The 26,595-nt window shown below is 46.8% G+C and overlaps 1 protein-coding gene across 1 annotated transcript in view; it reads left to right on the forward strand.

Moving 5' to 3' along the window:
- The window catches only part of MKLN1 (muskelin 1), a 120,679-nt gene that overhangs the window by 74,608 nt on the left and 19,476 nt on the right, over window positions 1-26,595 (forward strand). Inside the window, exons 9-13 of the mRNA XM_075345345.1 lie at window positions 17,932-18,044; window positions 20,172-20,384; window positions 20,507-20,728; window positions 20,847-20,976; window positions 22,274-22,421. Coding sequence (XP_075201460.1) covers window positions 17,932-18,044; window positions 20,172-20,384; window positions 20,507-20,728; window positions 20,847-20,976; window positions 22,274-22,421 — 826 coding nt within the window. The remainder of the gene's footprint in view (window positions 1-17,931; window positions 18,045-20,171; window positions 20,385-20,506; window positions 20,729-20,846; window positions 20,977-22,273; window positions 22,422-26,595) is intronic.

The raw sequence follows: 26,595 nt of genomic DNA on the forward strand, positions 1-26,595 counted from the left end.
CTAGACCGTTAATGGTAAAGACATTGACATAGACAACCTTTTAAATTCTGTTTGTAGTTAGTCGTAAGTCAGTTTTGTTGTCTTGGCTTTCATAGCTAGCAATTTCTCCTGCTGCCTAACATCACTTCCCAGTATGAAATAGATCAGCACCTCATTCCCTTTTACATTCATTGTTTTCCGGAATATATGGCTTTTGTGCCCACTCTTGTATTGTAGAATGGTAGTTTAACAAAACCCTTGGCATAGCTGCTGCTGGTGTTCTGGCGGTCGGCCCATCGGAAGCGCTTTCTGTTCCAAATTTCCCTCATTTGAATGAAGCTGTTGTGATGGTCGGAGGATGTAAGCTGTGAGAATTATGTACACAATGGGGCTTTCTCACTGAAGAGAACTGCGAGACTTGAGCCCATCAGAAAGTGGAATTGGTTATTGAGCCTCAGTAACCATGTAAGTGCGGAACTCCTCCACGCCCTTCTGTCACTGATCACGCACTGACTTTCACACACAAAGCCTATTACCTGCTATTTAGACATCTGATGCTTCAATTAGGAGGCTAAATCACTTCTCCATATGTTTGGATGGGATTCAACAGGAACAATTCTTCCATGTTGAAAACGCCAGCTAGCTATAAAAATAGAATGAGGACTGCGTTACTGCACAGATTTACCTATGCTGTACTGACTTGCTTTAATTCTCAATCTGTCACTTGAGGGCTTTGAATTGCCTTCGTTAGGCTATGTGCGCACGCAGCGTTTGTCACTGCAGAAATTTCTGCAGCGATTTGAACAGCACACGTGCACTTCAAATCGCTGCAGAAAGGGTACGTAATGAAAAAAAAAGCCGATTCCATGCGCTCTGAGTGCAGCTCCTCCCATAGACAGAGCGGGGGGGATGCATGCAGAGCACAGGAAAAGTGACATTTCACTTCTCAGAATGCGTGCTTCGTGCAGCAGCCGAAGCACTGCGCTTTAATACGCCACGTGCGCACGTCTCCTGCATAATCTTCATAGATTATGCTGGGGACGCAGGACGCATGCAGATACGCTGCGGTGCAGATCGCAGCGTAACTGCATGCAAATACACAACGTGCACACATAGCCGTAAACATCTTAGAGCAGCATGATGTTGGGGCAGAGACCCGGACTCCGGCGATGTTACTTAACTGCTTGATACAGTTTTGATACTATCAATTCTCTGAATGTTGAGCTCTGTATAACCTCACTCTCATCCCAGATTGACAGCTTTCCGTGTATACTATACATAAACAAAAAGCTGTGAATCAGTGGTGGACGGGATTATACAGAACTGAATATGGAGAACCTGGTAGCAGGTTTATAAACAATAAAAAGGCAATGATATTTATTACCAGCTAAGCTCACAAAAACAAATTGTATTATTACATTGACTCTTAAAGGGAATCTGTCAGCAGGTTTTCAATATGTAATCTCAAGACCACAGGAGTTAAAATATCTTACTGATGTCTTTTATCAAGCTCTTTCTCTTGTCAAGCTCCCTGCTGCTGTTTACTTGCAAAGAATGTTTTAGTGTGGTGCCCCTGAGGCTTCAGTCGCCACAGAGTATTGCACCCAACATTGGGTGTAATGCTAAACCCGGTTCCTGAGGAGGTCAGTCCCGGTTTCACCATATTACACATTCAATACACATCAGGTTGCCCTGTTCCCACTGGGGACTGGGCTAGGGTCGGGTAATCAAGGTGTCGCGGACAGAGGAAGCATTTTACAGGATGCCCTCAAAAGGGGCCCCAGTCCCACTAGCTTAGGACCTAGGAGGAGCAGCTAGCAGGGGGAGTCAGGAACCAACACAACAGTTAAAGGGTTCTCCAGCAGGAGAGCAGCGGAGCAGTCGCATCTACAGGTGCTCCAGTGGGAAGGAGAAGTTCATCACGGTTGCCACGGGGAGAGGGTTCTCTGCTCCCCACGGAACTGATGCTACGCAGGGCGGCAGGACCTTAGGGAAGATCATACTTCACGTTGGTTTTCCAGAATTTGCCTGGACGGGGATGTTTTCAAGCCTCCCTGACCACAAAGCGCCCGACAGCAGTGCCATATAGGATCCAGGGCCTCGCTTCAAGCCGGACCACACATCGGAACCGCGGCACCTGCAGATAGGGACAAGAGTACATCTCGTAAAACCCAGGGTCCCCTCCAGGGGTTCTACAGATAGGTGTTACAAGGAGAAACCCACCGAACACCAAACCCGGCTGACCTCTAAGGCTATGTGCGCACGTAGCGTAATTTCATGCATTTACGCTGCAGCACTAAAAGCACTGCAGCGTAAATGCGTCCTGCGTCCCCAATCTATGAAGATTGTGCATAATCCGTGCGCTCAATGTTTTTTTGACTGCAGCGATTTGAGTGTAAAAAATTTGACAAACACTGCATTTAGAAATGCAGCATGTCACTTCTTTCGTGCGCTTTGGATGTAGCTCCCACTCTGTCTATGGGAGAGGCAGCATCCAGAGCTTGTGAAATCAGCATCTATTCTGCAGACACACCATATCCATTACGCAGTGTTTCTGCAGCGATTTGCAGCGCACATGTGCTGCCAAATCGCTACAGAAGTTTCAGCTTGTACGTGCGCACATAGCCTAAAAGGGATTTGGGTTTGATGGAGACAATCATAGCAAGTGACCGGTATTACCTGGGTGAGTGGCATCATACAAAAGTGAGAAAAACAACCTGGAACTGCAGCCAAAGACTGACCTTTTTTTATTACCCGTACTGCCGCTCCCTGCCGCCATTACTACTCCCCTCATCATCCTCCCCGGGGCCTGCTCTACCTGTGGAGAGCGAGATTATCCCTGGCTGCTACTAACATCTTCCCCGGTGGACAGTGACCGCAGCGGCGGCCCATTCCCTGGCCACGTACCACAGGTGGTGTCACGACAAACACCTCACTACTACCCCCCCTTCATCCTCTCCCCTGTCATCTTCTGTTCGCCTCGGTGCAACTGTCGTGCTAAGGCTGCCTGTGACTACAGTCGACAGCACGGCGACGAGTAGGTTAACCGCACCTACCCCGTGGGGCGCTACATTAGCACCAGGATTTTCTTTCTTGAACTATATGCCTCATGCCTCATAGACAGATTACAACATTGCTTATTTTCATGCGCCGAATTGATTTATAAAATAAAAATAAACAATGGTTACACTTTAAGTCACTTAAGTGGTGTAACTTTTGAAGAATGTCAGATGGGTTTCTCCTCGCAGTGTCCTGCCATTGCTTCTGCCATTTTATCACATCTGGCCAAAACTGAACACACCAAAAGATGCAAAATTTTTGCACAACTTCGTGTTGTGGAAAGCCTTTATAACTTTCAAAGTTTTGCTCCAGAAACCTGGCAAAAAACCCCAAACATTTTAATGAACATGGGCCAATGTGTTCAGTTTTCCATCTGTATCAAACACATCCTTATAAGCGGTAAGTCATAAAACAGATGAGAATAGGACGTCCTAAGTCTCGCGAATCAGGCACACAGATCCATGAATCTTGTGTATGGATCAATGAAACTCTGATGTTGTGCTATTAGTTTCAAAAGCTTGACCGTGTCGAGCAGATGTGGGAATGTAACCAAGCCTTAAGCCCTTGTTTTAAAAAGCAAAAAAAAAACCCCGCCTATTTTCAAGCTTAGTGTTTTTTCCAAGTGGTTTTTAGTTGAGTAATATTTTTTTTTCTTTATCGTTCCTATGGGAGACCCAAACATTGGGTGTATAGCTTCTGCCTCCGGAGGACACACAAAGTACTACACTCAAAAGTGTAGCTCCTCCCTCTGAGCTTATACACCCCCTGGAGAACCAGATCTAGCCAGTTTATCGCTTTGTGTTCAGGAGGCATACATCCACACATGCATTCTCATCTGATTTTTGATTTTTGGAAAGAGTTTGAAGAAAACCGGGTCCATGTCTGGACCCTCGGCATGTCCCTTCTCACCCCACTGTGTCGGCGGTGCTGTTAAGGTTGATTCCAAGGCTGGAGCCTTACATGCCGTGCTCCTTCACCATCCCTCCTGGGCTCTGGCTTGAAGTGGGAGCCAGCACGGTCTCCATGCTTGGCAAGAGACCGGTCTCCATCCGCAGCCCTTCAGGATCCTGCTGGACCGGAGCACTCATCCCCAGTGACTTGGAACCCTGCGTCTCAGCAAGCTAAGTACCTGAGACGTTTATATATTGGGGGTCCCTGTACTTTATTGTTGTGGGAGAGTGTGCTGAGTGAGTCTTGACATTTCCGGCGGGTTCTCTGGCTGTCGCCTGAGAACCGCGCCGATGGTGCCTGCGCGCCGGCCGCACCGTTCAAATTTAGGCCCCGGCTTCGCCGGAGGCCTACTTTCGGTTTCACTGCCCTCGCATGTCATTCATGCAGAGGGACAGCGCGGCTCCGCCCAGCGGCCGTTCTGCACAGGGGAGGGACACTCCTCACTGGGTACATGTCTCCTCCCCTGTAAGTCTCTATGGCCCTCCAGATCCCGCTCCCAGAGTGAGTCCCGCCCCCTCTCTTCGCTCCGGCGGCCATTTTCTCAGCGTTTTTCCCTGCAATCAGCACTGGTCTGCAGCATCCCTGCTGAGGTGCTTAGGGGTCCGGGCTTCGGGATCTGGAGGGCACACAACACCGCTCCAGCGGTCTGGTAAGCCACAACCTCTGGTTGTGGACCTCTGTATATACTCTCTGGGGGTCATTCTCTGGCAGAGCCCCCACTCCAGCAGCATGTCTCACACGAGGAGCAAGGCTCCAAAGCTGTATTCAGTATGCGCTGCATGTAAGCTCCTACTGCCTGAACCGAGCACCTATCCACATTGTGATGCCTGCTCTAACCCGACGATGCCTCAGCCTGGAATCGCACCCCCAGTGGTCTCTCTGGCTGCTCCGGCTCCTGTGGCTGAACCCCCGGCTTGGGTAGAATCCTTCTCTAGGTCTATCTCCCAGTCTTTTGCCGACTCCATGGGACAGCTGTCCAGGACTTTGCTGAACATGCATCAGCCCCCTTCACAGGGTGCCTCTGCTGCTAGGGCTCTCTCAGGACCGGAGCTCACAGAGGATTCATCATCTGGTCCCAGACCCCGTCCTTCTAAGAGGAGACGCAGGGCTCCTTCTCCTTCCTCGTCCCGCGTCTCTTTTTCAGAAGCTGACTCGCAGGACGAGGAGGATGCCTTTACAGGGGGCTCGGATGCTAACTCCATGTGCCCCATTGATCTGTCCGAAAGTGACTCAGATGTTAGTGATTTGATTGCGTCCATTAAATCAGTACTGGATCTCAATCCGCCAGTATCAGAGGAGCAACCCTCTCTGGCAGAAAAGCACCAGTTTACCTCGCCTAAGAGGACAGAGTGTGTTCTTTAACCACTCCAGTTTTCAGGTCGCTGTGACCAAGCCTAGGGCCTGTCCTGACAAACGCTTCCCAAAGCGTGGTTCTGATGACAGTTTTCCCTTTCCACCTGAGGTGGTCAAGGAGTGGGCTCATTCACCAAAGGTAGACCCCCCGGTGTCTAGACTCTCAGCCCGGACCGTTCTATCAGTGGCTGATGGCACCTCTCTTAAGGATTCCACTGACCGCCAGGTTGACCTTCTGGCCAAATCTGTATATGAGGCGGCAGGGGCCTCGTTCTCCCCAACTTTTGCAGCAGTGTGGGCTCTCAAAGCCATCTCTGCTTCTCTAGAGGAGATGCATTCCCTCGCCAGGGAATCTATGCCCGAATTGGTTGCCTTAACTTCCCAAGCTTCAGCTTTTTCATCCTATGCCATATCTGCCATGCTGGAGGCTTCTCACCGCACTGCGGTGGCTTCGGCTAATTCCCTCGCTATCCGCAGGATCTTGTGGCTTCGAGAGTGGAAGGCAGATGCTTTTTCAAAGAAGTACCTTGCTGGACTCCCTTTTGCTGGGTCCAGGCTGTTCGGTGAACAGCTGGATGAAATTATTAAGGAAGCTAATGGCGGGAAGAGTACTTCCATGCCAGAAACCAAAACCAGGAAACCTGTCCAGGGTAGGAATCAGTCGAGGTTTCGTTCCTTTCGTTCCTCCAACTGGTCGTCCTCTAAGCCCTTGGCCTCGTCCACTAACTCAGCCAAGGACCAAAAATCCAACTGGCGCACAAAAGCGCGTCCACAGAAGACCGCAGGAGCTGCTGCCACTAAGGCAGCCTCCTCTTGACTATCTGTCCGCACCAGCAACGTCCTTAGTCGGTGGCAGGCTCTCCCACTTTGGCGACGCGTGGTTTCAACACGTCTCCGATCAGTGGGTGCGGGATATCATCTCCCACGGCTACAGGATAGAATTCTCTTCCAACCCGCCAGACAGATTTTTTTTCTGTCAACTCCCCCCTGCTCCAAGGCCGCCGCCTTCTTTCAGGCCGTGGCATCCTTGCAGGCCAACGAAGTAATTGTACCGGTTCCCGCCCGGGAACGGTTCAGAGGTTTCTACTCAAATCTCTTCCTAGTCCCCAAAAGGACGGTTCCTTCCGGCCCATCCTGGATCTCAAACTTCTCAACAAGCATGTTCAGGTGCGGCATTTTCGCATGGAGTCTCTGCGGTCAGTCATTGCCTCAATGACCCAAGGGGATTTCCTTGCATCCATCGACATCAGAGATGCCTATCTCCATGTGCCAATTGCAGTTTCACACCAGCGTTGGCTACGTTTTGCAATCGGAGAGGAACATTTCCAATTCGTGGCTCTTCCCTTCGGGTTAGCCACGGCCCCTCGGGTATTCACCAAGGTCATGGCAGCAGTGGTTGTGGTTCTGCACCTCCAGGGGTTGGCAGCGATTCCTTACCTGGACGACCTTCTAGTCAAGGCTTCATCCAGCGCAGACTGTCAGCGGAGTGTCTCGCTCACTCTCGCCACTCTAGCCCAATTCGGGTGGCTTGTCAATCTGCCCAAATCCACTCTGACTCCGACCCAGAGGCTCACGTACCTAGGGATGCAGTTCGAGACTCTGCCGGCACTTGTGAAGTTGCCCTTAATCAAACAGCAGTCCCTCCAACTGGCGGTGCGCTCTCTGCTGAGGCCCCGCCGTTATTCCATCAGGCACCTGATGCAGGTGCTGGGTCAGATGGTGGCGTCAATGGAGGCTGTTCCCTTTGCCCAGTTCCATCTGCGTCCCACTGCAGCTGGACATTCTCCGCTGTTGGGACAAGCGGCCTTCCTCCTTGCACAGGTTAGTGGCTCTGTCGCCACAGACCAGGAGCTCTCTTCAGTGGTGGCTTCGGCCCCTCTCTCTGTCTCAGGGACGCTCCTTCCTGGCCCCGTCCTGGGTGATCCTCACCACGGATGCCAGTCTATCCGGCTGGGGAGCGGTATGTCTCCACCACCGAGCACAGGGCACTTGGACTCCGTCCGAGTCAGCCCTCTCGATCAATGTGCTGGAAACCAGAGCCGTGCTTCTGGCTCTCCTAGCTTTTCACCACCTGTTGGCGGGCAAGCACATCCGAGTCCAGTCAGACAACGCGACAGCGGTTGCCTACATCAATCACCAAGGCGGGACACGCAGCCGCCTGGCAATGTTGGAGGTGCAACGCATCCTTCAATGGATGGAGGACTCCAAGTCCACCATATCCGCAGTCCACATCCCAGGCGTGGAAAACTGGGAGGCAGATTATCTCAGCCGTCAAACCGTGGACAGTGGCGAGTGGTCCCTGCATCCGGCAGTGTTTCAGTCAATCTGCCGCAAGTGGGGCACTCCGGACGTGGACCTAATGGCATCCCGTCACAACAACAAGGTTCCGGTTTACGTGGCTCGCTCCCACGATCCTCAGGCATTCGCCGCGGACGCTCTGGTTCAAGACTGGTCCCAGTTTCGTCTGTCCTACGTGTTTCCCCCCTCTAGCTCTCTTGCCCAGAGTTCTGCGCAAGATCAGAATGGAGGGCCGTCGAGTCATCCTCATTGCTCCGGACTGGCCCAGGCGAGCTTGGTACCCAGACCTGCTCCATCTGTCCGTAGAGGTGCCGTGGCATCTTCCGGACCGTCCAGACCTTGTCTCACAAGGTCCGTTTTTCCGCCAGAATTCTGCGGCTCTCAGATTGACGGCGTGGCTCTTGAGTCCTGTATCTTGACGACTTCTGGTATCCCTCCCGAAGTCATCTCCACTATGACTCGGGCCCATAAGTCTTCCTCTGCCAAGATATTTCACAGGACTTGGAAAATTTTCCTGTCCTGGTGTCGCTCTTCCGGCCATCCTCCTTGGCCTTTTTCCTTGCCGACCCTTCTGTCCTTTCTACAGTCCGGTCTGCAGCTGGGACTGTCCCTCAACTCTCTCAAGGGACAAGTCTCGGCTCTGTCAGTGCTGTTCCAGCGGCGTATCGCCCGGCTGGCTCAGGTCCGCACCTTCATGCAGGGCGCGTCTCACATCATTCCACCTTACCAGCGGCCCTTGGATCCCTGGGACCTCAATTTGGTTCTCACGGTTTTGCAGAAACCCCCCTTTGAGCCTCTTAGGGAGGTTTCTTTGTTTCGTCTTTCACAGAAAGTGGTCTTTCTAGTGGCCATAACTTCCCTCAGGAGAGTCTCTTATTTGGCTGCGCTCTCTTCGGAGTCACCTTTTTTTGGTTTTTCATCAAGACAAGGTGGTTCTCCGTCCGACTCCGGATTTTCTCCCTAAGGTGGTTTCTCCTTTCCACCTTAACCAGGACATTACCCTACCTTTCTTTTGTCCGGCTCCTGTTCATCGCTTTGAAAAAGCGTTGCATACTCTGGATCTGGTGCGTGCTCTCCGGATCTACGTGTCTCGCACTGCTGCTCTTAGGCGGTGCACCTCTTTTTGTGCTAACCACAGGTCGGCGTAAGGGCCTCTCTGCTTCTAAGCCGACCTTAGCCCGTTGGATTAGGTCGACCATTTCGGATGCCTACCAGTGTTCTCAGGTGCCTCCCCCGCCGGGGATCAAGGCACACTCGACCAGAGCTGTCGGTGCCTCTTGGGCTTTCAGGCACCAGGCTACTACTCAGCAGGTCTGTCAGGCTGCCACTTGGACTAGCCTGCATACCTTTTCAAAGCACTACCAAGTGCATGCTCATGCTTCGGCAGATGCGAGCTTGGGCAGACGCATCCTTCAGGCGGCTGTCGCCCATTTGTGAAGTTAGGCTCCGCCTACTTCTTAGTTTTTCTGTTTATTCCCACCCATGGACTGCTTTGAGACATCCCAATGTCTGGGTCTCCCATAGGAACGATAAAGAGAATTTTTTGTTTACTTACCGTAAATTCTTTTTGTTATAGTTCCGTATTGGGAGACCAAGCACCCTCCCTGTTGCCTGTTGGCAGTTTCTTGTTCCGCGTGTTATCACCGGCTGTTGTCGTGGACAGAGTCTCCGGTTGTTCCGGTTCTTGCTCTGTTTTTACTTGTGGGTGGCTATTCTCCTTCAGCTTTTGCACTAAACTGGCTAGATCTGGTTCTCCAGGGGGTGTATAAGCTCAGAGGGAGGAGCTACACTTTTGAGTGTAGTACTTTGTGTGTGTCCTCCGGAGGCAGAAGCTATACACCCAATGTCTGGGTCTCCCAATACGGAACTATAAGAAAGAATTTACGGTAAGTAAACAAAATTCTTTTTTTTCGCTATTCTTTTTTTTAATCAACTTTTTATTTTTGAAAAAAGATTTTAAACAAGTTTTACAGTAAATCAGAAACAGATAAACATGGGAAGAAGACATTTCCCAGGTATGCCATTAGATACATTATGCAATACACAGATGTAATATCGGGTAGAGAAAAAAGGGGGGGGGAGAATCCCCCAGCACACTCCGGCCTTGGAAAGGGGAGAGAAATCAACACCACTTATTCGGGCTCAAATCTGGAACGTATTTCCAAAATCATCCCACAGAGACCATATCTTTACAAATCCATCCATTGTGTTGTGGAGCTGGGCCGTCAATCTCTCCATATTTCTCACGTCTTTTATCCTAGCATAAAGATCTGAGATTGACGGCGGAGCTACCCTCTTCCAGAATAGTGATATTAGACATTTGGCCGCGGTGAGAATATGCAAGAGGAGCTTTAATTCAGATTTGCTTAAAGACGGAGGGAGGGCGTTTAGTAAATATACCACCGGATCCCTACTCAGATTTCTACCTACCAATCTACCCATCAGGGACTCGACCTCCTCCCAAAAACCACCGATAGCTGGGCATGTCCAGAATATATGATATAAAGAAGCTCCCCCATGTCCACATCTCCAACATTCATCTGGATAGGAACGGTTGAACTTATGCAAAAGCTCTGGAGTGTGATACCATGTCATAAGGACTTTGACTTGGTTCTCCTTATAGAGAGTGCTGACTGAGGACCGAAATGTCCTGGTCCATATCACCGACCAGAGTGCTTCTGATATAGGTCGACCGATCCAGCCCTCCCATCTCTTCATATATGTGTGCTTTACTATCTCTAAAGAGTTCCCTCTTGACAATATGTTGTAGATGGCTGAAATCAAACCCTTAGTTGAAGTGTGCCCCGAGCAGAGGGCCTCAAAAGTTGAGGGACGACATGACGCCATCTGTCCTCTAATGGTCGAGAAGAAATGCGCTATCTGTTGGTATGAGAAATGGAGGTAGAGAGGTAATCTGTATTGGTATCGTAGGTCTGAGAATGTCTTTAATTTTAAGGTGACTGGGTTAACAATGTCACGGAAACAGTACAAGCCCGCCTTTGCCCATTGCCCCACCACCCCCGGGCTCATGCCCTGTGTCAGGTGTGGAGTGAACAGGAAGGGAGTGAGTAGGGAAGACTGCGTTGCCAATTGGAACTTTATCCTGCACTGCCGCCACAGCTCCCTTATAAATGCCATTGGGCCTAAAAGATCTCTCGAATGAGTTTCACTAGGGCGGTCCCAGATTAGAGAGCTTGGGTGGAAAGGTGCCATCCAGAGCTTCTCAATCTCCGTCCATTTATTATATGCTGGCAGGGTTGTCCAAGAGGCCAGGGTACGTAAATGAGAGGCATAATAATAGAGTATAAGATTCGGGCACGACAAACCCCCTCTTGAACGTGGTGCGCACAGGACTGAGTCCGGGATGCGATGCCTCCCCGAGTGCCAGATGAATTGCATAAGCATTGACTGGACTCTTTTCAACACCCCCATAGGGACTCGTACCGGGAGTGTTTCGAACAGGTACAGAAATTTCGGGATTATTGACATTTTAATTGTAGCTATTTTGCCTAGAAAAGAGATCTGCAGGGAAGACCATTTCTTTAGGCTATTTTCAACATCTCGAATCAAGGGTGGGAAATTTGTCTGATATATTGTTTTGTAGCTGGGGGTTATTTTAACCCCTAAGTATCGTAGGAAGTCCGAACGCCAGGAATACTTAAAATTTTGCTTAAGGGACCGCACTTTACCTTCCGGGATGTTAATGGGTAGTGCCTCCGTTTTATCTGAGTTAAGTTTATATCCCGAGAACCTCGCATACTGGGCTAAGACTGCATGCAGGTTTGGCAGTGAGACAACAGGGTTAGTCAGGGACAACAAAACATCGTCCGCAAATAAAGCCACCTTAAAGGATTTTTCCCGAACTTTGACCCCCATTATATCTGGGTTAAGCCGAATTTGAGCTGCCAGCGGTTCAATGCTAAGGACATATAAAAGAGGGGACAGTGGGCATCCCTGCCTCGTTCCATTTCTGATAGGGAGGGATTCTGAGTGAGCGTGAGGGAGGCGAATTGTTGCTGCCGGACATGAGTATAAGCCTCTTAATGCCGAGACAAATGGCCCCGACAGTCCGAAATGGCCCAACACAGAAAACATGAAGGACCAGTCCAGCCTGTCAAAGGCCTTCTCCGCGTCCAGGCTTAGAAGCAAAGCCTCCCCTCCCTCCCTGTTCACCACCTCCACCAAGTCCAGAATCCTACGTGTGTTATCTCCCGCCTGACGGTAGCGAACGAACCCAACCTGGTCTTTATGGACCAAGGACGGGAGCCAATTATTTAGACGTTCAGCTAAAAGTTTAGTAAATATCTTGAGGTCCGAATTTAAAAGGCTAATCGGGCGGTAGCTCGCACATTCCATCGGGTCCTTACCGGCTTTGGGAATAATAGTGATATAGGAGTGTAGGAATGTATTTGGAATGTCTACTCCCTCCATGAACAGATTGAAGAGGTGTGTTAGGTGAGGAGACAGCTCCTCTACAAAAGTCTTGTAGTATAGGTAAGTGAACCCATCAGGACCCGGGGCTTTATGACCTGGCAGGTCTTTGATCACTTGTTGTATCTCATCTGGGGATATATTCCGATTGAGTTCTTCCACTGCCTCTTGGGATAACCTTGGGAGGTGACAGGTGGCCAAGTAATCATTCACTATTTTTGCTCTATCTGGTTGGGACCCTGGAAATGGTGAGGGGATAGAGTATAATGATGTGTAGTAAGCTTGAAACAATTGGGCCATTTTTGTGGGGTCATATTGGGGGATACCCAAAGTGTCCTTTATCGCGCAAGGGGCAGTAGCCATCGTTTGGTCTGAGTTTTCTGGCTAACATCGTGTGCGGTTTATTCCCATATTCATAATATTTCTGGCGAGAGTACCGGAGAAGTGTTTCTACGTGACCCTGCGTAATCTCTTTTAATTTAGATCTCAGGTCTATCACTTTTTTCAGGCGAATCCTAGAGGGACGGGTACAGAGCTGTTCCTCTGCTGCACGTAGATCCTTTTCACATTGGCGATAGAGCTGTTGAGAATCCTTTTTAATCCTAGAGGAGAGGGCTATGCACTCCCCCCTAACAACTGCCTTGTGGGCTTCCCATATCAGCGGGAAGGATGGAGGTGACTGAGTTTTCCGTAAAATAATTCTGTATGGCCCGTCGGAGGGATTCTCTAGAGGAAATGTTAGTTAATAAAGATTCATTAAGTCTCCAGTGGGTTCTCTTTAAAGGGGCAGTTGTCAGGTTCAGAAATATCGATACGGGGGCATGGTCCGACCAGGTGATGCTACCAATCTGTGCCTGATGAAGTGCTCTAAGTGTGGGGATATTGCCAAAGAAGTAGTCTATTCGACTATGTGAGTTGTGCGGATGTGAGAAGGTGTATTGTCTTGCTGTTGGGTTGTCTATTCTCCAGAGGTCATACAATTGGTGTTTACGGATCAGCCTGCGGAAACCAACAGATAATTGTGATGGTCTATGTTGACTTACGGGATGTGAGGGTGCATGCATTTTATCAGCATTCTCCGAGAACACCATGTTAAAGTCCCCTCCTACAATGTGTATGGCCCCACGATCTGCTGAAAGACGTGCCAAGACAGATGAAACAAATTTAAGCTGATTGACGTTAGGAGCATATAGGTTACAGAAGATTATCCGCTTCCCATTCAGAGTTCCCCTGATAATCAAATAGCGGCCTAACGGATCTGCCTCACACTTGCTCACTTGAAATGGGCAAGTGCGGGAAATCAATACGGCCACCCCTGCTCTCTTCTTTGAGTTAGTGGCTGAAAAGGATTGAGGAAACCAATGGCGGGCAAAGCTAAAAGACCCTTTGTTTGTAAAGTGTGTTTCTTGCAGGAACACTACTGCTGCCCTTGACTTCCGCATCTCCTGGAGGACCAGCCTCCTCTTCACATCAGAATTCAACCCCTTAACATTAAGACTCATAATCTTCGCCATCCCATGACCTCTAGATGTGCTCGTGTGAAGGCTAATATCTGGGACTGTCGTTTAGTGTGCATGGCAGGTGATCCCCCTGAACCCCTCTGTGATATAGCAGATACAATTTGATAAATTGCATACCTGTGGATCTTATCAAGACCTAAAATAACAAATTCAAACATAACTATGTTCAACTATAAAAAAAAAGTAACTTTCAATTATGAGATAAGTATACGGCAGTCGAAACTAACCGCCCACTATCCCAATACCAGAGCCGACTTATATTTACTCAGAATAGAGAGTATTACACTGGATATAACCTGCACTATAAACTAGAGTGCGAAAAACTTTAGTACGACTCTGCCAGTGGGTAGGTGGCAAAACTCCACAAGTCTGGCACACTGGCCCCAATCCCCCCCGGGATCATCTAAAATGGAGAAATCACAAAGACATGGAGAACTATATAGGTAAACCCATTAGGACGAAGTAACTTCTACAGGTAACCATAAGTTCACATGAGAGCTTAGTCAAGTAGGTTCTTCATCCCTCGAACTCTTGGAGCGTCGTTTGCGCGACGTAGTAGCCGGTTGCCAGGTCTGAGGAAGTGGCGGCATCTGCTGGGGCATACTCCAATCTGGCAGATCTGGAAGAGGAAGGTCAAAGGCCCGGCAAAAAGGCTCAAGGTCAGCGGGGGCCCGAAGGCAGGCCTGCGTCTCTCCTCGCCGTGCAGTGAGGCTAAACGGAAACCCCCATCTGTAGAGAATGTTATTATCCTTCAAAGACGAGAGTAGTGGGCGGAGGGCCTTCCTCTGCTGGAGTGATATCCACGAAAGATTTTGGAATAACTGGATTTTGGTACCTCGGTACATCACTTGTTTTGGCGGTCGTGCTTTAAACATTAATTCTTCTTTAAGTTGAAAGTCAGTGATATGGCAGATAATATCCCTTGGGTTCCCTTTCAGATTTTTAGGGCGTAAAGCCCTATGCGCTCTATCTATGGGAATTGGATGGTCAGAAGGTTGCTGCAGAAGTGAGTTGAATATAGTCTGCAAAATTATGACGTCCTCCTTTGCTTGGGACTCTGGTACGCCTCTGACCCTTATATTATGGCGTCTGCCTCTATTGTCCAGATCCTCAATGTGACGCTGCAGCTCCCTTATGACGTCAGCCTGAGAGGAGGTTTGGGACTGGAGGTGACGGATGGTTGTTCTAGCTTCTGAATGGTCATTTTCCAGCTGGTTTATTCTTTTAGAGATGGAAATGACATCCTGCCGGACTGCTGCTATTTCAGATCTACAGGCATGTTTAACCTCAGAAATGAGTGTTTGAAAGTCCTTCTTGGTAGGGAGCTGTTGGACATGTTCCCACCACTCAGCAGGCAGGCACACAGGTTGTGTGATGGAAAGGCTGGCCCCTGCCCTCTCCTGGGCCCTCTGCCTGGTGTTATCTACCCCTGGATGATCGGAGGGGGACCCGGGGCTCCGAAGTCCTGGGCTCTTTATTACTTTGTGGGGTCTTTGGGGCCTAGGGATTAGTCTCATTATGTAGCATTGGTGGTTCCAGTGGAAAAGACAGGGAGTCACTAGCCGGCACTGTATCACTGTCCCATGGTGGTCTAGGGACTCCAGCACTCTGCATGGCCTCATATGTGCCCCCTAAAGCCTCCTCGCTGCCTCCTGCCACATCCTCCATTTCCTCACATCTTCTGCCCTCCAGTCCCTGCTCCCCTACGCCCCATTCTGTGCCACTCACTGCACGCAGTGTGGCGTCCACGTGGGCTGCGGGGCTCCAGCCGCCGCCACGCTCCAGCACCTCCAGAGGGGGGAGGGGCGGCATTATCTCCGGCGTCCTCACTTGGCTCCCAGGGCTCGTTTCTAGGGAGAGCGGCGGTCGCTCACCTGACCTTGGAGATCGGGAGTACTCCGGATCGTCCGGCTCACCGCTTCCACGCTCCTGCTGGGCCTCAGGTGAGTCCCCGCGCGTCTTCCCCGCCGCCGCCATTTTGACCGCAAAGGGAGCCTCCATCCCGCCGGCGCTCACTGGATCCCGCTCTGCAATCCCTCTGCCCCCTGCAGCACGTACCGGCAGTCCCCGTGCAGTCTCCTCTGCTGCTGCTGTCGGGCGAGGGGAGAGATGCTGAGTCACCTCTCCAGCTCGGGCCTCCTCTTGCTCCTGCTCGCCGAGCGGCTCCCTTGTTAGATAGGAGTCCAGGGTGAACGCTGCTGGGGTCCCAGGGTCTTTAGACATCTTTGGGGGCTTCTTCTTCCCCATTTCGGATCCTCCAAGCTGATATACAGGTGCTGATTATGATCCCGGGCGAGGGAGCTCAGGCCTCAGGCGTCCTGCCTCATGGAGTTCCAGACACGCCCCCCTTTTTCGCTATTCTATAGAGAATTAGCTTAGACCTAAGACGACGAGATCAGGTTGTAAAATTTATCAAATGCTTGGACATTAGTACACCCATTTACTATATATTCAAATTATTATATTTTTATTAGAAATCAAATAAAATGTAACTTTTGTTTATCAAAGGTACCCGTAACTAATCGGTCCAGGCATATCAGATTTGGATGTGGAGAGGGCAGATCCTTAGTTGAGACATTTCTTTGCCATATTTAGGACATGGACACTCCTTAGGAAACAGACTGGAGAACTAGGTTTCACATCTATGAAAGGTGTCATCCGCTCATCCGTTCCCTCTTAAGTTTCATCCAGATGTACTGTCCTCGTTGCTTGCTATTTCTCAAGGATACTGAATTGTCGTTATCCCATCTTTACAGATCAGTTTAGACTGCGTTTATGAAAGGTCATGGTTAGACGTTTGCCCTCATGGTTTCTTTGTTTCTGGCACAGCCAATGAAACAGTCTATTCACATTCTGGCCGCCAGTATGCGTATCGCACTCTTGTGGTCATGTGACTGCCATTCACAACTTTGACACCAGAGAATTCTCCCAGCACACAGTGCGTGTGATGTCAAGATTCTGAAGTCTACCGTCACATAGTGATACACAGTGACTTGTTGTTTTAGACCAGACAACCCCTTTAAACTCTTCGTGGCTGTCTATATCCGAAGTGAACACGCTGCAGAAGCGGACACATGAGGCACACAAGCTGCAGGTTGGGGACCCTCATATAGGGTATGGTGACTGTACCACTGCTTACACCGCCCTGATGACCCTTATAAGTGAGCCACTAAGGCAGGCACACATGATTACCTTTCAAATTATTCTTATTAGGTAAACAGCGTTTCTGTACATGGTGGGTTCCCTTTAATGAGTTAGGTGCATTACAATGCGCCAGTCATCAAGACTGAAATACAAAACATCGGTCTTGATGAGTCGGGGCTATAGTGATTTTCTGACAAATGCATTGTTTGACAGCAGCCAGTTCTTTGTTAAAAGGAACCTGTCAGGTGTAATATGCAGCCAGAACCATGAGCAGTTTTGGGTGCATATTGTTAATCCCTGCCTGACTGTCCCTGTATACACTAGCAAAAATAAACTGATCTTTAGGAAAATTATGTTAAAAAATTGCTTCTTATATGCTAATGAGGCAAGAGACTAGTCGCAAGGGCGTTCTTTCCCTTGGCTGGTCGGCCCACATAGCATGCTAACACACCCCTGTGGGCGTACTAACATGCGAATGAATGTGCAGTAACGCACCAATACTTCAGTCTTGATTTTGCCAGCGGAGGATGGATGCGCACTGGGCATGATCTGGAGTCCCTAGTACTTCCGATCGTGCGCACTAAACTCATGCTGGGTGTAAGCTTCCCGGCTTCAGTAAGGTGTATAATGCGCATGACCGGATGTGCTGGGGACTCTGGATGATGCCAAGTGCACATCCATCCTCCACCGGCTTCCATCATGAGTGAGGTATGTGCGCATCGATGCACCTTCATTAGCATGTTAGTACGACTACAGGGGTGTGCTTGCATGCTAAGTGAGCCGACCAGCCAAGGGAACTAACACCCTTGTGACTAGTCGCTGGCCTCATTAGTTTATGATATGCTATCTTTAGAAATACTTTTTCTAAAGATCTCTTTATTTATACTAGTGTATACAGGGACTGTTAGGCAGGAATCACTACTATGCACCCAGAACTGCCTATGGTTCTGGGTGCATATTGTACCTGACAGGAAATAGGTTCCCTTTAATTGCACACTGCCACCCAGATACCATACAACGTCTCTCAATGCTGTTTTAAAGTCACACCAGCCTTTATTTTATTTCCCTTTTGTTCATTAATTTTGCCTTTTTGTTTATAAATGCAATTTATTTTTATTAACGTTTATAACTTTTGTGTTCTAGAATGGTTTGCCAATGTTTTTAACAATTTTATTTTTTTTTTCTCATTGGATAGAGACAGTATATTTATTTGGAGGCTGGGACGGCACACAGGATCTAGCAGACTTCTGGGCATACAGTGTGAGAGAAAATCAATGGATTTGTATATCTAGAGACACGGAGAAAGAGGCAAGTGACTACAATTTCACAATGGGATTCTTATAGGTGTATGAAACCTAAACTATTATATCTACTGGTAACTAATGTAGAACGACTCTGCCAATATCAGGATGACTGGGCTCCGCAGTTTTAGTATTGATGGTGATTTAAACAGTCTTACCCTTCTGAAATGTATGGCTCACCACATTTCAATACGTAAAGATAAAAAAAAAAACAAAAAAAAACCCTTTAAAACCTCCATTATTCCAATATTTGTTGATCGTGTTTTTTTTTTGTTTTTTTTTTTATATACAAACTGTACGGAGTGAAAACTGCGCATGCAGAGCAGCACAACCGGATTGTAATAAACCTTCCTCTGTTGTGCTTCAGCCACTTTAGTTGTGGCTTAACAGATGTCTTGGAAATTATTGTAGCGCTCACATACAATTTTCCGATCTGCATTTTTCTTTATTAAAGCCAATAGTGAAGACATCACAAATACACAATAGAATAGAAAGGACATGCTTTTGTTTAAAAGAAAAAAAAAACTTGTACAAATGATGTATTTTATAAATGCAAGATTTTAATGGGATTATCAGATAACACATTAAAGGGAATCTGTCAGCAGATTTTTGCTATGTAATCTGAGAGTGCCATAATGCAGGAGCAGAGACCGTGATTACTGTGTTGTTAATCGAATTAATGTTTTATTAGCAGGAGATTATCACTACAGGACAACTGGCCTTCTTTTTCCTTGTCAAATCATGCCTGCAGCACTGATAAGCAGCTCTTACTATACATTGTACTCAGCAAGCTGGTGTGGGCAAGTTATACACAGCTCAACAACTGAGCTCTGCTAGATCTGCAGCAAACAAAACGGAATTTGTCATACCTGATGCATCCAATAAACTAAGTGATGCATCACTGGAATGAGAGTCTCTGCCTCCATGATTGTCTGATTACATATCAAAAACCTGCTGATAGATTCCCTTTAACAATTCCTGTTCTGTAAAGTTGTCTTTTCATTAGTCATGTCATTAGCTTCACAAACCGTATTTATTTGCCTTGCAGCATACAATTAATTCCAGTGCTTTAAGGTAACGCCTAGCTAAAGATAATCAAGGCTGGCACGATTGTAGGGTGTAGGTGACAGCGTCCTTCCCACTCCCTACAAATCAGAGCATGAAGTGAAGGAATCCTGTACAGGTCCCTATGTCCATATAGCTGCTGCTTACCGCTATAAATGCTGTAAGCAGAAGCTCCGATCAGATGGCTGCCCCCATGTTCATGTATAGAAACTAGAGTAAAGTACACATGGGGGAATAAAGCAGAAGCCGTTCTCTCTAAGGCTAGTTTCACACTTGCGTTGGGTTGAATCCGCTGGGTCCGTTGCTGCGTCGTTTTGACGCATCCGTTATTTTTGTGTTGTCAACGGATGCAACGGGTCCGTTATTTCACAGGAATCAGCTGATTCCTGTGAAATAACGGACCCGTTGCATCCATTAGGCGTCCATATAACGGAATGCGTCGACTCCGTTTTTTGTTTTCCCTATATTTTTTTTTTTTTTTTTTCATTCTGGGCATGCTCAGTAGAAATTAGCGGAATCCAGCGGCGAATTCCGTTGTAAAGCACTTTGCAACGGAATCTGCCACCATAGGGATCCATTGTAACTATTGACGGATGTAACGGAATCTGCCGCTTGGCGTCATTTTAACGCAAGCAATTAACGTTACATGCTGCATTCCTTCCGCTCGGCGGAAGAAACGCAGCGTCGGCCAACGGAAGCAACGCAGGTACTTTTGGCACAATCCGTCATCCATAAAAGTCTATGGGAAACAGCGGAATCCGTTAACGGATTCCGCTGTTTTCCAAAACTGCGGATTGCAACTGAAGGAAAACAACGCAAGTGTGAAAGTACCCTAAGGCCACATTGCATTATAGTAAGCCTGAGTGGTAGACCTGCTCAGCTTTTGAAGTAGCAGTTCTTCTATTTAACCCGTTTTCTTGCTAACAATCTCCAGCCGGTTCACAATCTGCTATACGCTGGTAACACATTTACAGAAGTATTATCCTTAGACAGAATAAACTGTATAATAATACTTTGGAGTGTCTGTGTATAACTTTGTAATTTCTTCATCTATCATATTTTCCCTTAGAATGGTCCCAGTGCCAGATCGTGTCACAAGATGTGCATTGACACCCAGCGGAGGCAGATCTATACCTTAGGCCGATATCTGGACTCATCTGTGCGAAACAGCAAATCTCTGAAAAGTGACTTCTATTGTTATGACATTGACACTAACACGTGGTCCTTACTAAGTGAGGATACTGCTGCTGACGGTGGGCCAAAACTGGTATTTGATCACCAGGTACATAATGTGGATTTGTATGACATGTACACTTGATTTCCAAATATCCCTGCAGTATTTGTGTGTTTCATGAGACCTCTTCTTGCCCGTACCTGTAACATCCACATCTTTTATGTTTGCAGATGTGTATGGACTCAGAAAAGCACATGATATACACCTTTGGAGGGCGAATACTTACATGCAATGGTAATGTGGATGACAGCAGGGCCAGTGAACCCCAGTTCAGTGGACTTTTTGCTTTTGATTGTCATACTCATACCTGGAAACTTCTGCGAGAAGACTCTTGCAATGCTGGACCCGAGGATATACAGTCCAGGATTGGCCACTGCATGCTTTTCCACTCGGTTAGTTTGTGTTTCTTGCTTTCTTCTTAACTATCATGATTATGTTGATTTTTATGTATTACATTGTAATTTACTTTTACTGCTACATAATTCTGAGCTCTTGATTATCACATTGCAGAAAAACAGATGCTTATACGTTTTTGGTGGCCAAAGATCAAAGACCTATTTGAATGACTTCTTCAGCTACGATGTTGATGGTGACCATGTGGAAATTATATCAGATGGCACCAAGAAGGACTCTGGTATGGGTAAGTAAATCCACTGTTGACCGAAAAAGAAGAAAAAAAGTTGTTGGCCTATCTAGTGCATTGTCTCACAAGGCTGTCAGTTTCTTTAAGTATGTGCTGCCACCTGCAGTTTAGAAGCAGAACTAACAGTATGTTTCCTTTATTGAAAACCCCCCGATTTTATTTCTTTTATTATCTCTAAGATGAAGTATCCAGTGAAGGCAGTTTGACGCACTAAATAGTTGCTTAAAGTCTGCTCTAAACTTTTTTTTTTTTTTTAACCTCTTCCTACCACAGGCTATTTTTGTATTTATCATTTTGTTTTTATCCCCTCCTATTTTCTGTCCACATAACCGTACGATAACATGATTTTTTTTTTGTTTTGTTTTGTTTTTTTTTTTTGCGATGTTTTGATTAAGTTTTGTATTTTTGCAGAGGTGCGGCAACCAATGACAATTCTGGCATTTTAACTTATTTTCCTTTATGCAATTATCATATTTGTTATGCAATATTGTTTATATATATTAATAAATTATCCTTTTTATTTTTTTACTCTTTAAACCTTAGGGGAAGAGTAGTGATTCGTGTTTAGGTTTTTAGAATACATTTCAGTTTTAAACATTATTTTTATTTATTTTAATCCCCTTAGGTAACTTGAACTTACAATCATCTGATTACTTTTCCTATATAATGAATATAATCCTATATAACTCTATTTCGGTATATAGCTAGAATCACCACTGCCGTGGCTGGGATTGACTGCAGTACCAACATGACAGCTGTGTCTTGACGATGACCTGCTTGCCATGCTATCCAGTCAGCACCCCTCCATTGTGTCGGTGACAGTGGCATTAAAGGGGTTATCAACAGCTATTAGGTAGTAGGGCTTTGCTCCTATCACAGATGAATAAAAGCAGTATCTAATGCATGTGGTGCAGGCTTACTCCATAATCCTCCACCTCACATAAGGGGTTAACACATTTCGACCTATCCATGAACTAAAATTATTCAGTCCACAACCTTCCTCAAGAATTAAAGGGATTGTCCAATCTAGGCCTTTGCTATATCTTTTTAGGACAGATTGCAATGTGATCCCATTCACTTGTATTTTGCTGTGACGTAGCAGCAGTTGTCTTTGGCTGTGGGGAGAGCAGCATTGTCGCGGCACTAAATTAGAAGTTGTGTGTATGTGGTGGTATTATTGCTGCCAGTAGTCTGTGTAGCTCAGTCACAGTCCCTTTAGAATAGTGGCCACAGTTCTTTTGAATGAACCCCACGAAAGGTTTTATCCCATTGTTCACCTTTATTACTTTTACAGTGCCAATGACCGGTTTCACGCAGAGGGCTACCATTGACCCAGAGTTGAATGAAATCCATGTTTTGTCGGGGCTGAGTAAAGATAAAGAAAAGCGAGAAGAGAATGTCAGAAATTCCTTCTGGATCTATGATATTGTTCGAAACAGCTGGTAGGTACCATGTCTTGTAGCATTTGTAAGTTTAAAAAAAAAAAATGTACAACTAATTCCACGTTAATTGAGCAACCTCATGTCTGATTCAAGGCACATCCAGAAACAAGCCGACTGCTCCTGAACCACAGCTGCCAGTGATAGTTTGTGGCTTATTGTTCATTGTTCCTATAACTAGATTTGTTTTCAGGATTTTTTTTCTTCCAAAGGGTAATTAGCTTAATGTCTGAGGGGAAAAAACACAAAAATGGTAATAAAACACCTTTAATGCATAAAACACCTTTAACTTATTCACCCACAAGCCTGTGTATACCTTCCTAACCAGGGCAAACTTTTCAATTCTGACCAGTGTTAGAATACATTTTTTTTTTTTTTTGCACTTATTTGTGAGAATATTGAAAATTTAGTGTAAAATTTAGAAAATTTCGATACTTTCAATTTTATGGCACTCAAAATACTTGATTAGATAAGTATCTATTTAGTGCAAAAATGTTCCGCAGCAGTTTACCATTCAAAGGGGACATATACAGACAATTTCAGACATTACAGAATAACCCCATACAATAGAAGCAAAGAGGAGGTTTACTTTACATCAGCATAATTTTTGAAACCTATTTTTTTGGTTAGTAAGTTGAAAGGGTTAGTTTTAGCAGGAATTTCTAGTTTAAAAAAAAAAAAAATTTCCACAGAAAATGCTTTTAGCCCCCAGTTTTTTCATTTTCACAAGGATAGCAGGAGAAAATAGACACATTTGTTGTGCAATTTCTCCTGAGTACACGGATATTTCATATGTGGTGGGACACCTCTGCTTCGACACAGTTGAGCCCTGAAAGTAAAGAGGGACGTTTTGGAACGCAGACTTTGATGTAATGGACGGCATTATGTCTCTTTTGGAGAGCCCTTGAGGTGCCTAAATAGTAAAAACCCCTCACAGATGACCCTATATTGGAACGGAGCTAGTGTTTTCCTGGTATGTGAATTTTATAATCTGGTCGCATATGCAAGATGTGTAGAGTACATTCAGTTGTGCAATAAAATATAATCTATATATATAATTGCCTCTGTCTGTCTCCAAAATTGTGTCCTTACGGTGACAACCGTCTGATTGGCCGCTGGCTCGTCCTGGCCCCGCCCCCCGCACGGATTGGCCGCTCGCCCCGGCCCTCCGCACGCATCGCCAGACATAACTTTGCGCTGCTGGGATCGTGACGGAGCCGGTGAACGCTGCTAACCATTATACACATCGGGTAACTAAGGTCCCTTGGTTACCCGATGTGTATCATAGTTACCAGCGTACACCGGCTCCCGGTACACATGTGCAGGGAGCCGGCATTATACTCCTCTCCCCCCAGGACTACTCCTCCTATTATAGTCCTCCTATTATACTCCTCTGAGTATAATAGGAGAACTATTATAGCATGGGGGATGGAGCACGATGGGGAGTGCGCAGCATGGGGGATGGAGCACGATGGGGTGCACAGCATGGGGGATGGAGCACGATGGGGGAGTGCGCAGCATGGGGGATGGAGCTCGATAGGGGGTGCGCAGCATGGGGGATGGAGCTCGATAGGGGGTGCGCAGCATGGGGGATGGAGCACGATGGGGGATGCGCAGCATGGGGGATGGAGCACGATGGGGGGTGCGTAGCATGGGGGATGGAGCACGATGGGGGGTGCGCAGCATGGGGAATGGAGCACGATGGGGATTGCGCAGCATGGGGGATGGAGCACGATGGGGGGTGCACACCTCCCCCCAAAACACACACACACACACACACACACACACACACCGCCACACATGCACTGCACAACACACCACACACACACTGGGAACCACAAACACCGCCCTACACACACCCAACACACAAACAGCGCGGCACACACAAATATACGCACATGCCGCACAACACACACATTGCACAAAACCTACCTTCCACCAAAACACACACACCCCACACAAACCGCGCAACACACACCCACAGCACTCCACAAACAACACAACACACACAACGCAACACACAAACACCGCTCTCACCCCCCGCCACACCCAGACAACACCCAGAATATGTACAGCGCCCTACACAAACACTTGGTAACTACACACAACAACATTACAAAAATCATACATTAACTACACAATACATAGATTCTAGAATACCCGATGCGTAGAATCGGGCCACCTTCTAGTTGAGAAATAAATGTAATAGTCCATGGATAAGTGGTAGACTTTGAAACATTCTTTTATACACAAGCCAGGTTTGTTGGGTCAGGTGTTACACTTAAAAGTGGTGTCTTTTCTTATCCCCTCTTCTGTAACATACTGGGCACTTTTTTTGCACCCTTTGTCTCTTTGCTGTTTGAGAGATCTCACCTGAGAAATGTTGCCTTGGTACAATAAAAGCATCTTCAGTTCCAGAAGCTTTCAATGTTTCCTGACTTCCAAATATTTGGGCCTTGATCACTACCTTCTGGAACAGAAGGAAGGTGCCGATGTGGCCTGAACATCGTGATAGCACGATCTGTACAATGTGCATAGCCAGCTTCTTGTGCCATACCCTAGCTTTTCTCATGGCACTGTAGGGCTGGAGGATAAACTCTCCCATGTTTTAATTGTACCCCAGGGCACATTCTGGTTTTTGGACCAATGTAGATGTACCTCTTACAGCAGTGTGGTTGCTGCTGTTACTATGTATTGTGGTTAAGAAAAGGACATCCCTCTTGTAATATACTTAAACACCAGCATGTTACTGCTACATTGGGCTCTGATCTCGCCCTTTGAGCAGCTGCCCAATTAGCGTCCTTCGGGAGTCCACTCTGGTGTTTGCAAAGTGATAAATGATCAGCATAAGCTTGAAAGTCGGTCAAATTTGGAGTCCTCTTATGGTGGACAGTGTGCATTATCGAGACACTGTACAATCTGAGGCTCATAATTTTTGGGGTGTGAGGTCCATAGAGGGTCACTAATGGTGGGCACTGGAAAGAAAAGACTAAAAGTAAAATAAATTAAAAAAAAAAATGTGGTCAGCAAATGGATGTCAGTAAAAACTGAGCGACTCCAACTAAATTATACTAACTAATTCTATGAAGTTGAAAAAATTGTAGTATAAGTACCGCAAGAAATTTTTACTATTCTGAAACTACAATTGCAAAACAGACATCAGTAAAAAAAAGAGAAATATATATTATATTATATTATATTATATCTGTGTCTCTCTTTCCTTGTCTGTCTGTGTCTAAGTCTCTATCTGACTATTTCTATCTCTGTCTGTATTTGTATCAGTCTATCTGTCTCCATCTCTGTCTGTCTTTGTGTGTGTGTGTGTGTGTGTGTGTGTCCGTCTGTCTTTCCCCGGCTGTCTCTTTCCCCATCTTTTTCTGTCTCTCTATCCATCTCTCCACCGACATCATATAACCTCACGCATAAGCTTCAACTAACAGTTTACTTTGTTCCTATAGCAACCACTGACAGTTGCTATTAATAACCTATAGCTCCCACCTCCATTCAGTTTAATGGCGGCAGGATTTTAGAGACTAACTGTAAAGCACGGGGTTAAATTTTTCTGTCAAAACATAGTCTACGACGTTCCCTGGGTCATATGGGGCATCTGTGCAAAATTTTGTGATTGTAAATGCTACAGTGCGGATTCCTTTAGCATGCATACATACATAGTCATGGGCAAAAGTTTTGAGAATGCTACAAATATTAATTTTTACAAAGTCTACTGCTTAAGTTTTTCTAATGGCAATTTGCATATACTCCAGAATGTCATAAAGAGTGATCAGCTTAACAGCAATTACTTGCAAAGTCAATATTGGCTAAGAAAATGAACTTCAACCCCCAAGACACATTTCAACATCATTGCATTCCTGCCTTAAAAGGAGCAGCTAACATTGTTTGTGATTGTTCCATTAACACAGGTGTGGGTGTTGATGAGGACAGGGCTGGCGATCAGTCATGATTAAGTAAGAATGACACCACTGGACACTTTAAAAGGAGGCTGGTGCTTGGTATCATTGTTTCTCTTCAGTTAACCATGGTTATCTCTAAAGAAACACGTGCAGCCATCATTGCTCTGCACAAAAATGGCCTAACAGGGAAGAGTATCGCAGCTACAAAGATTGCACCTCAGTCAACAAATCTATCGCATCATCAAGAACTTCAAGGAGAGAGCTTC

This window comes from Anomaloglossus baeobatrachus, chromosome 4, assembly GCF_048569485.1.
Source record: "Anomaloglossus baeobatrachus isolate aAnoBae1 chromosome 4, aAnoBae1.hap1, whole genome shotgun sequence".
NCBI lineage: Eukaryota > Metazoa > Chordata > Amphibia > Anura > Aromobatidae > Anomaloglossus > Anomaloglossus baeobatrachus.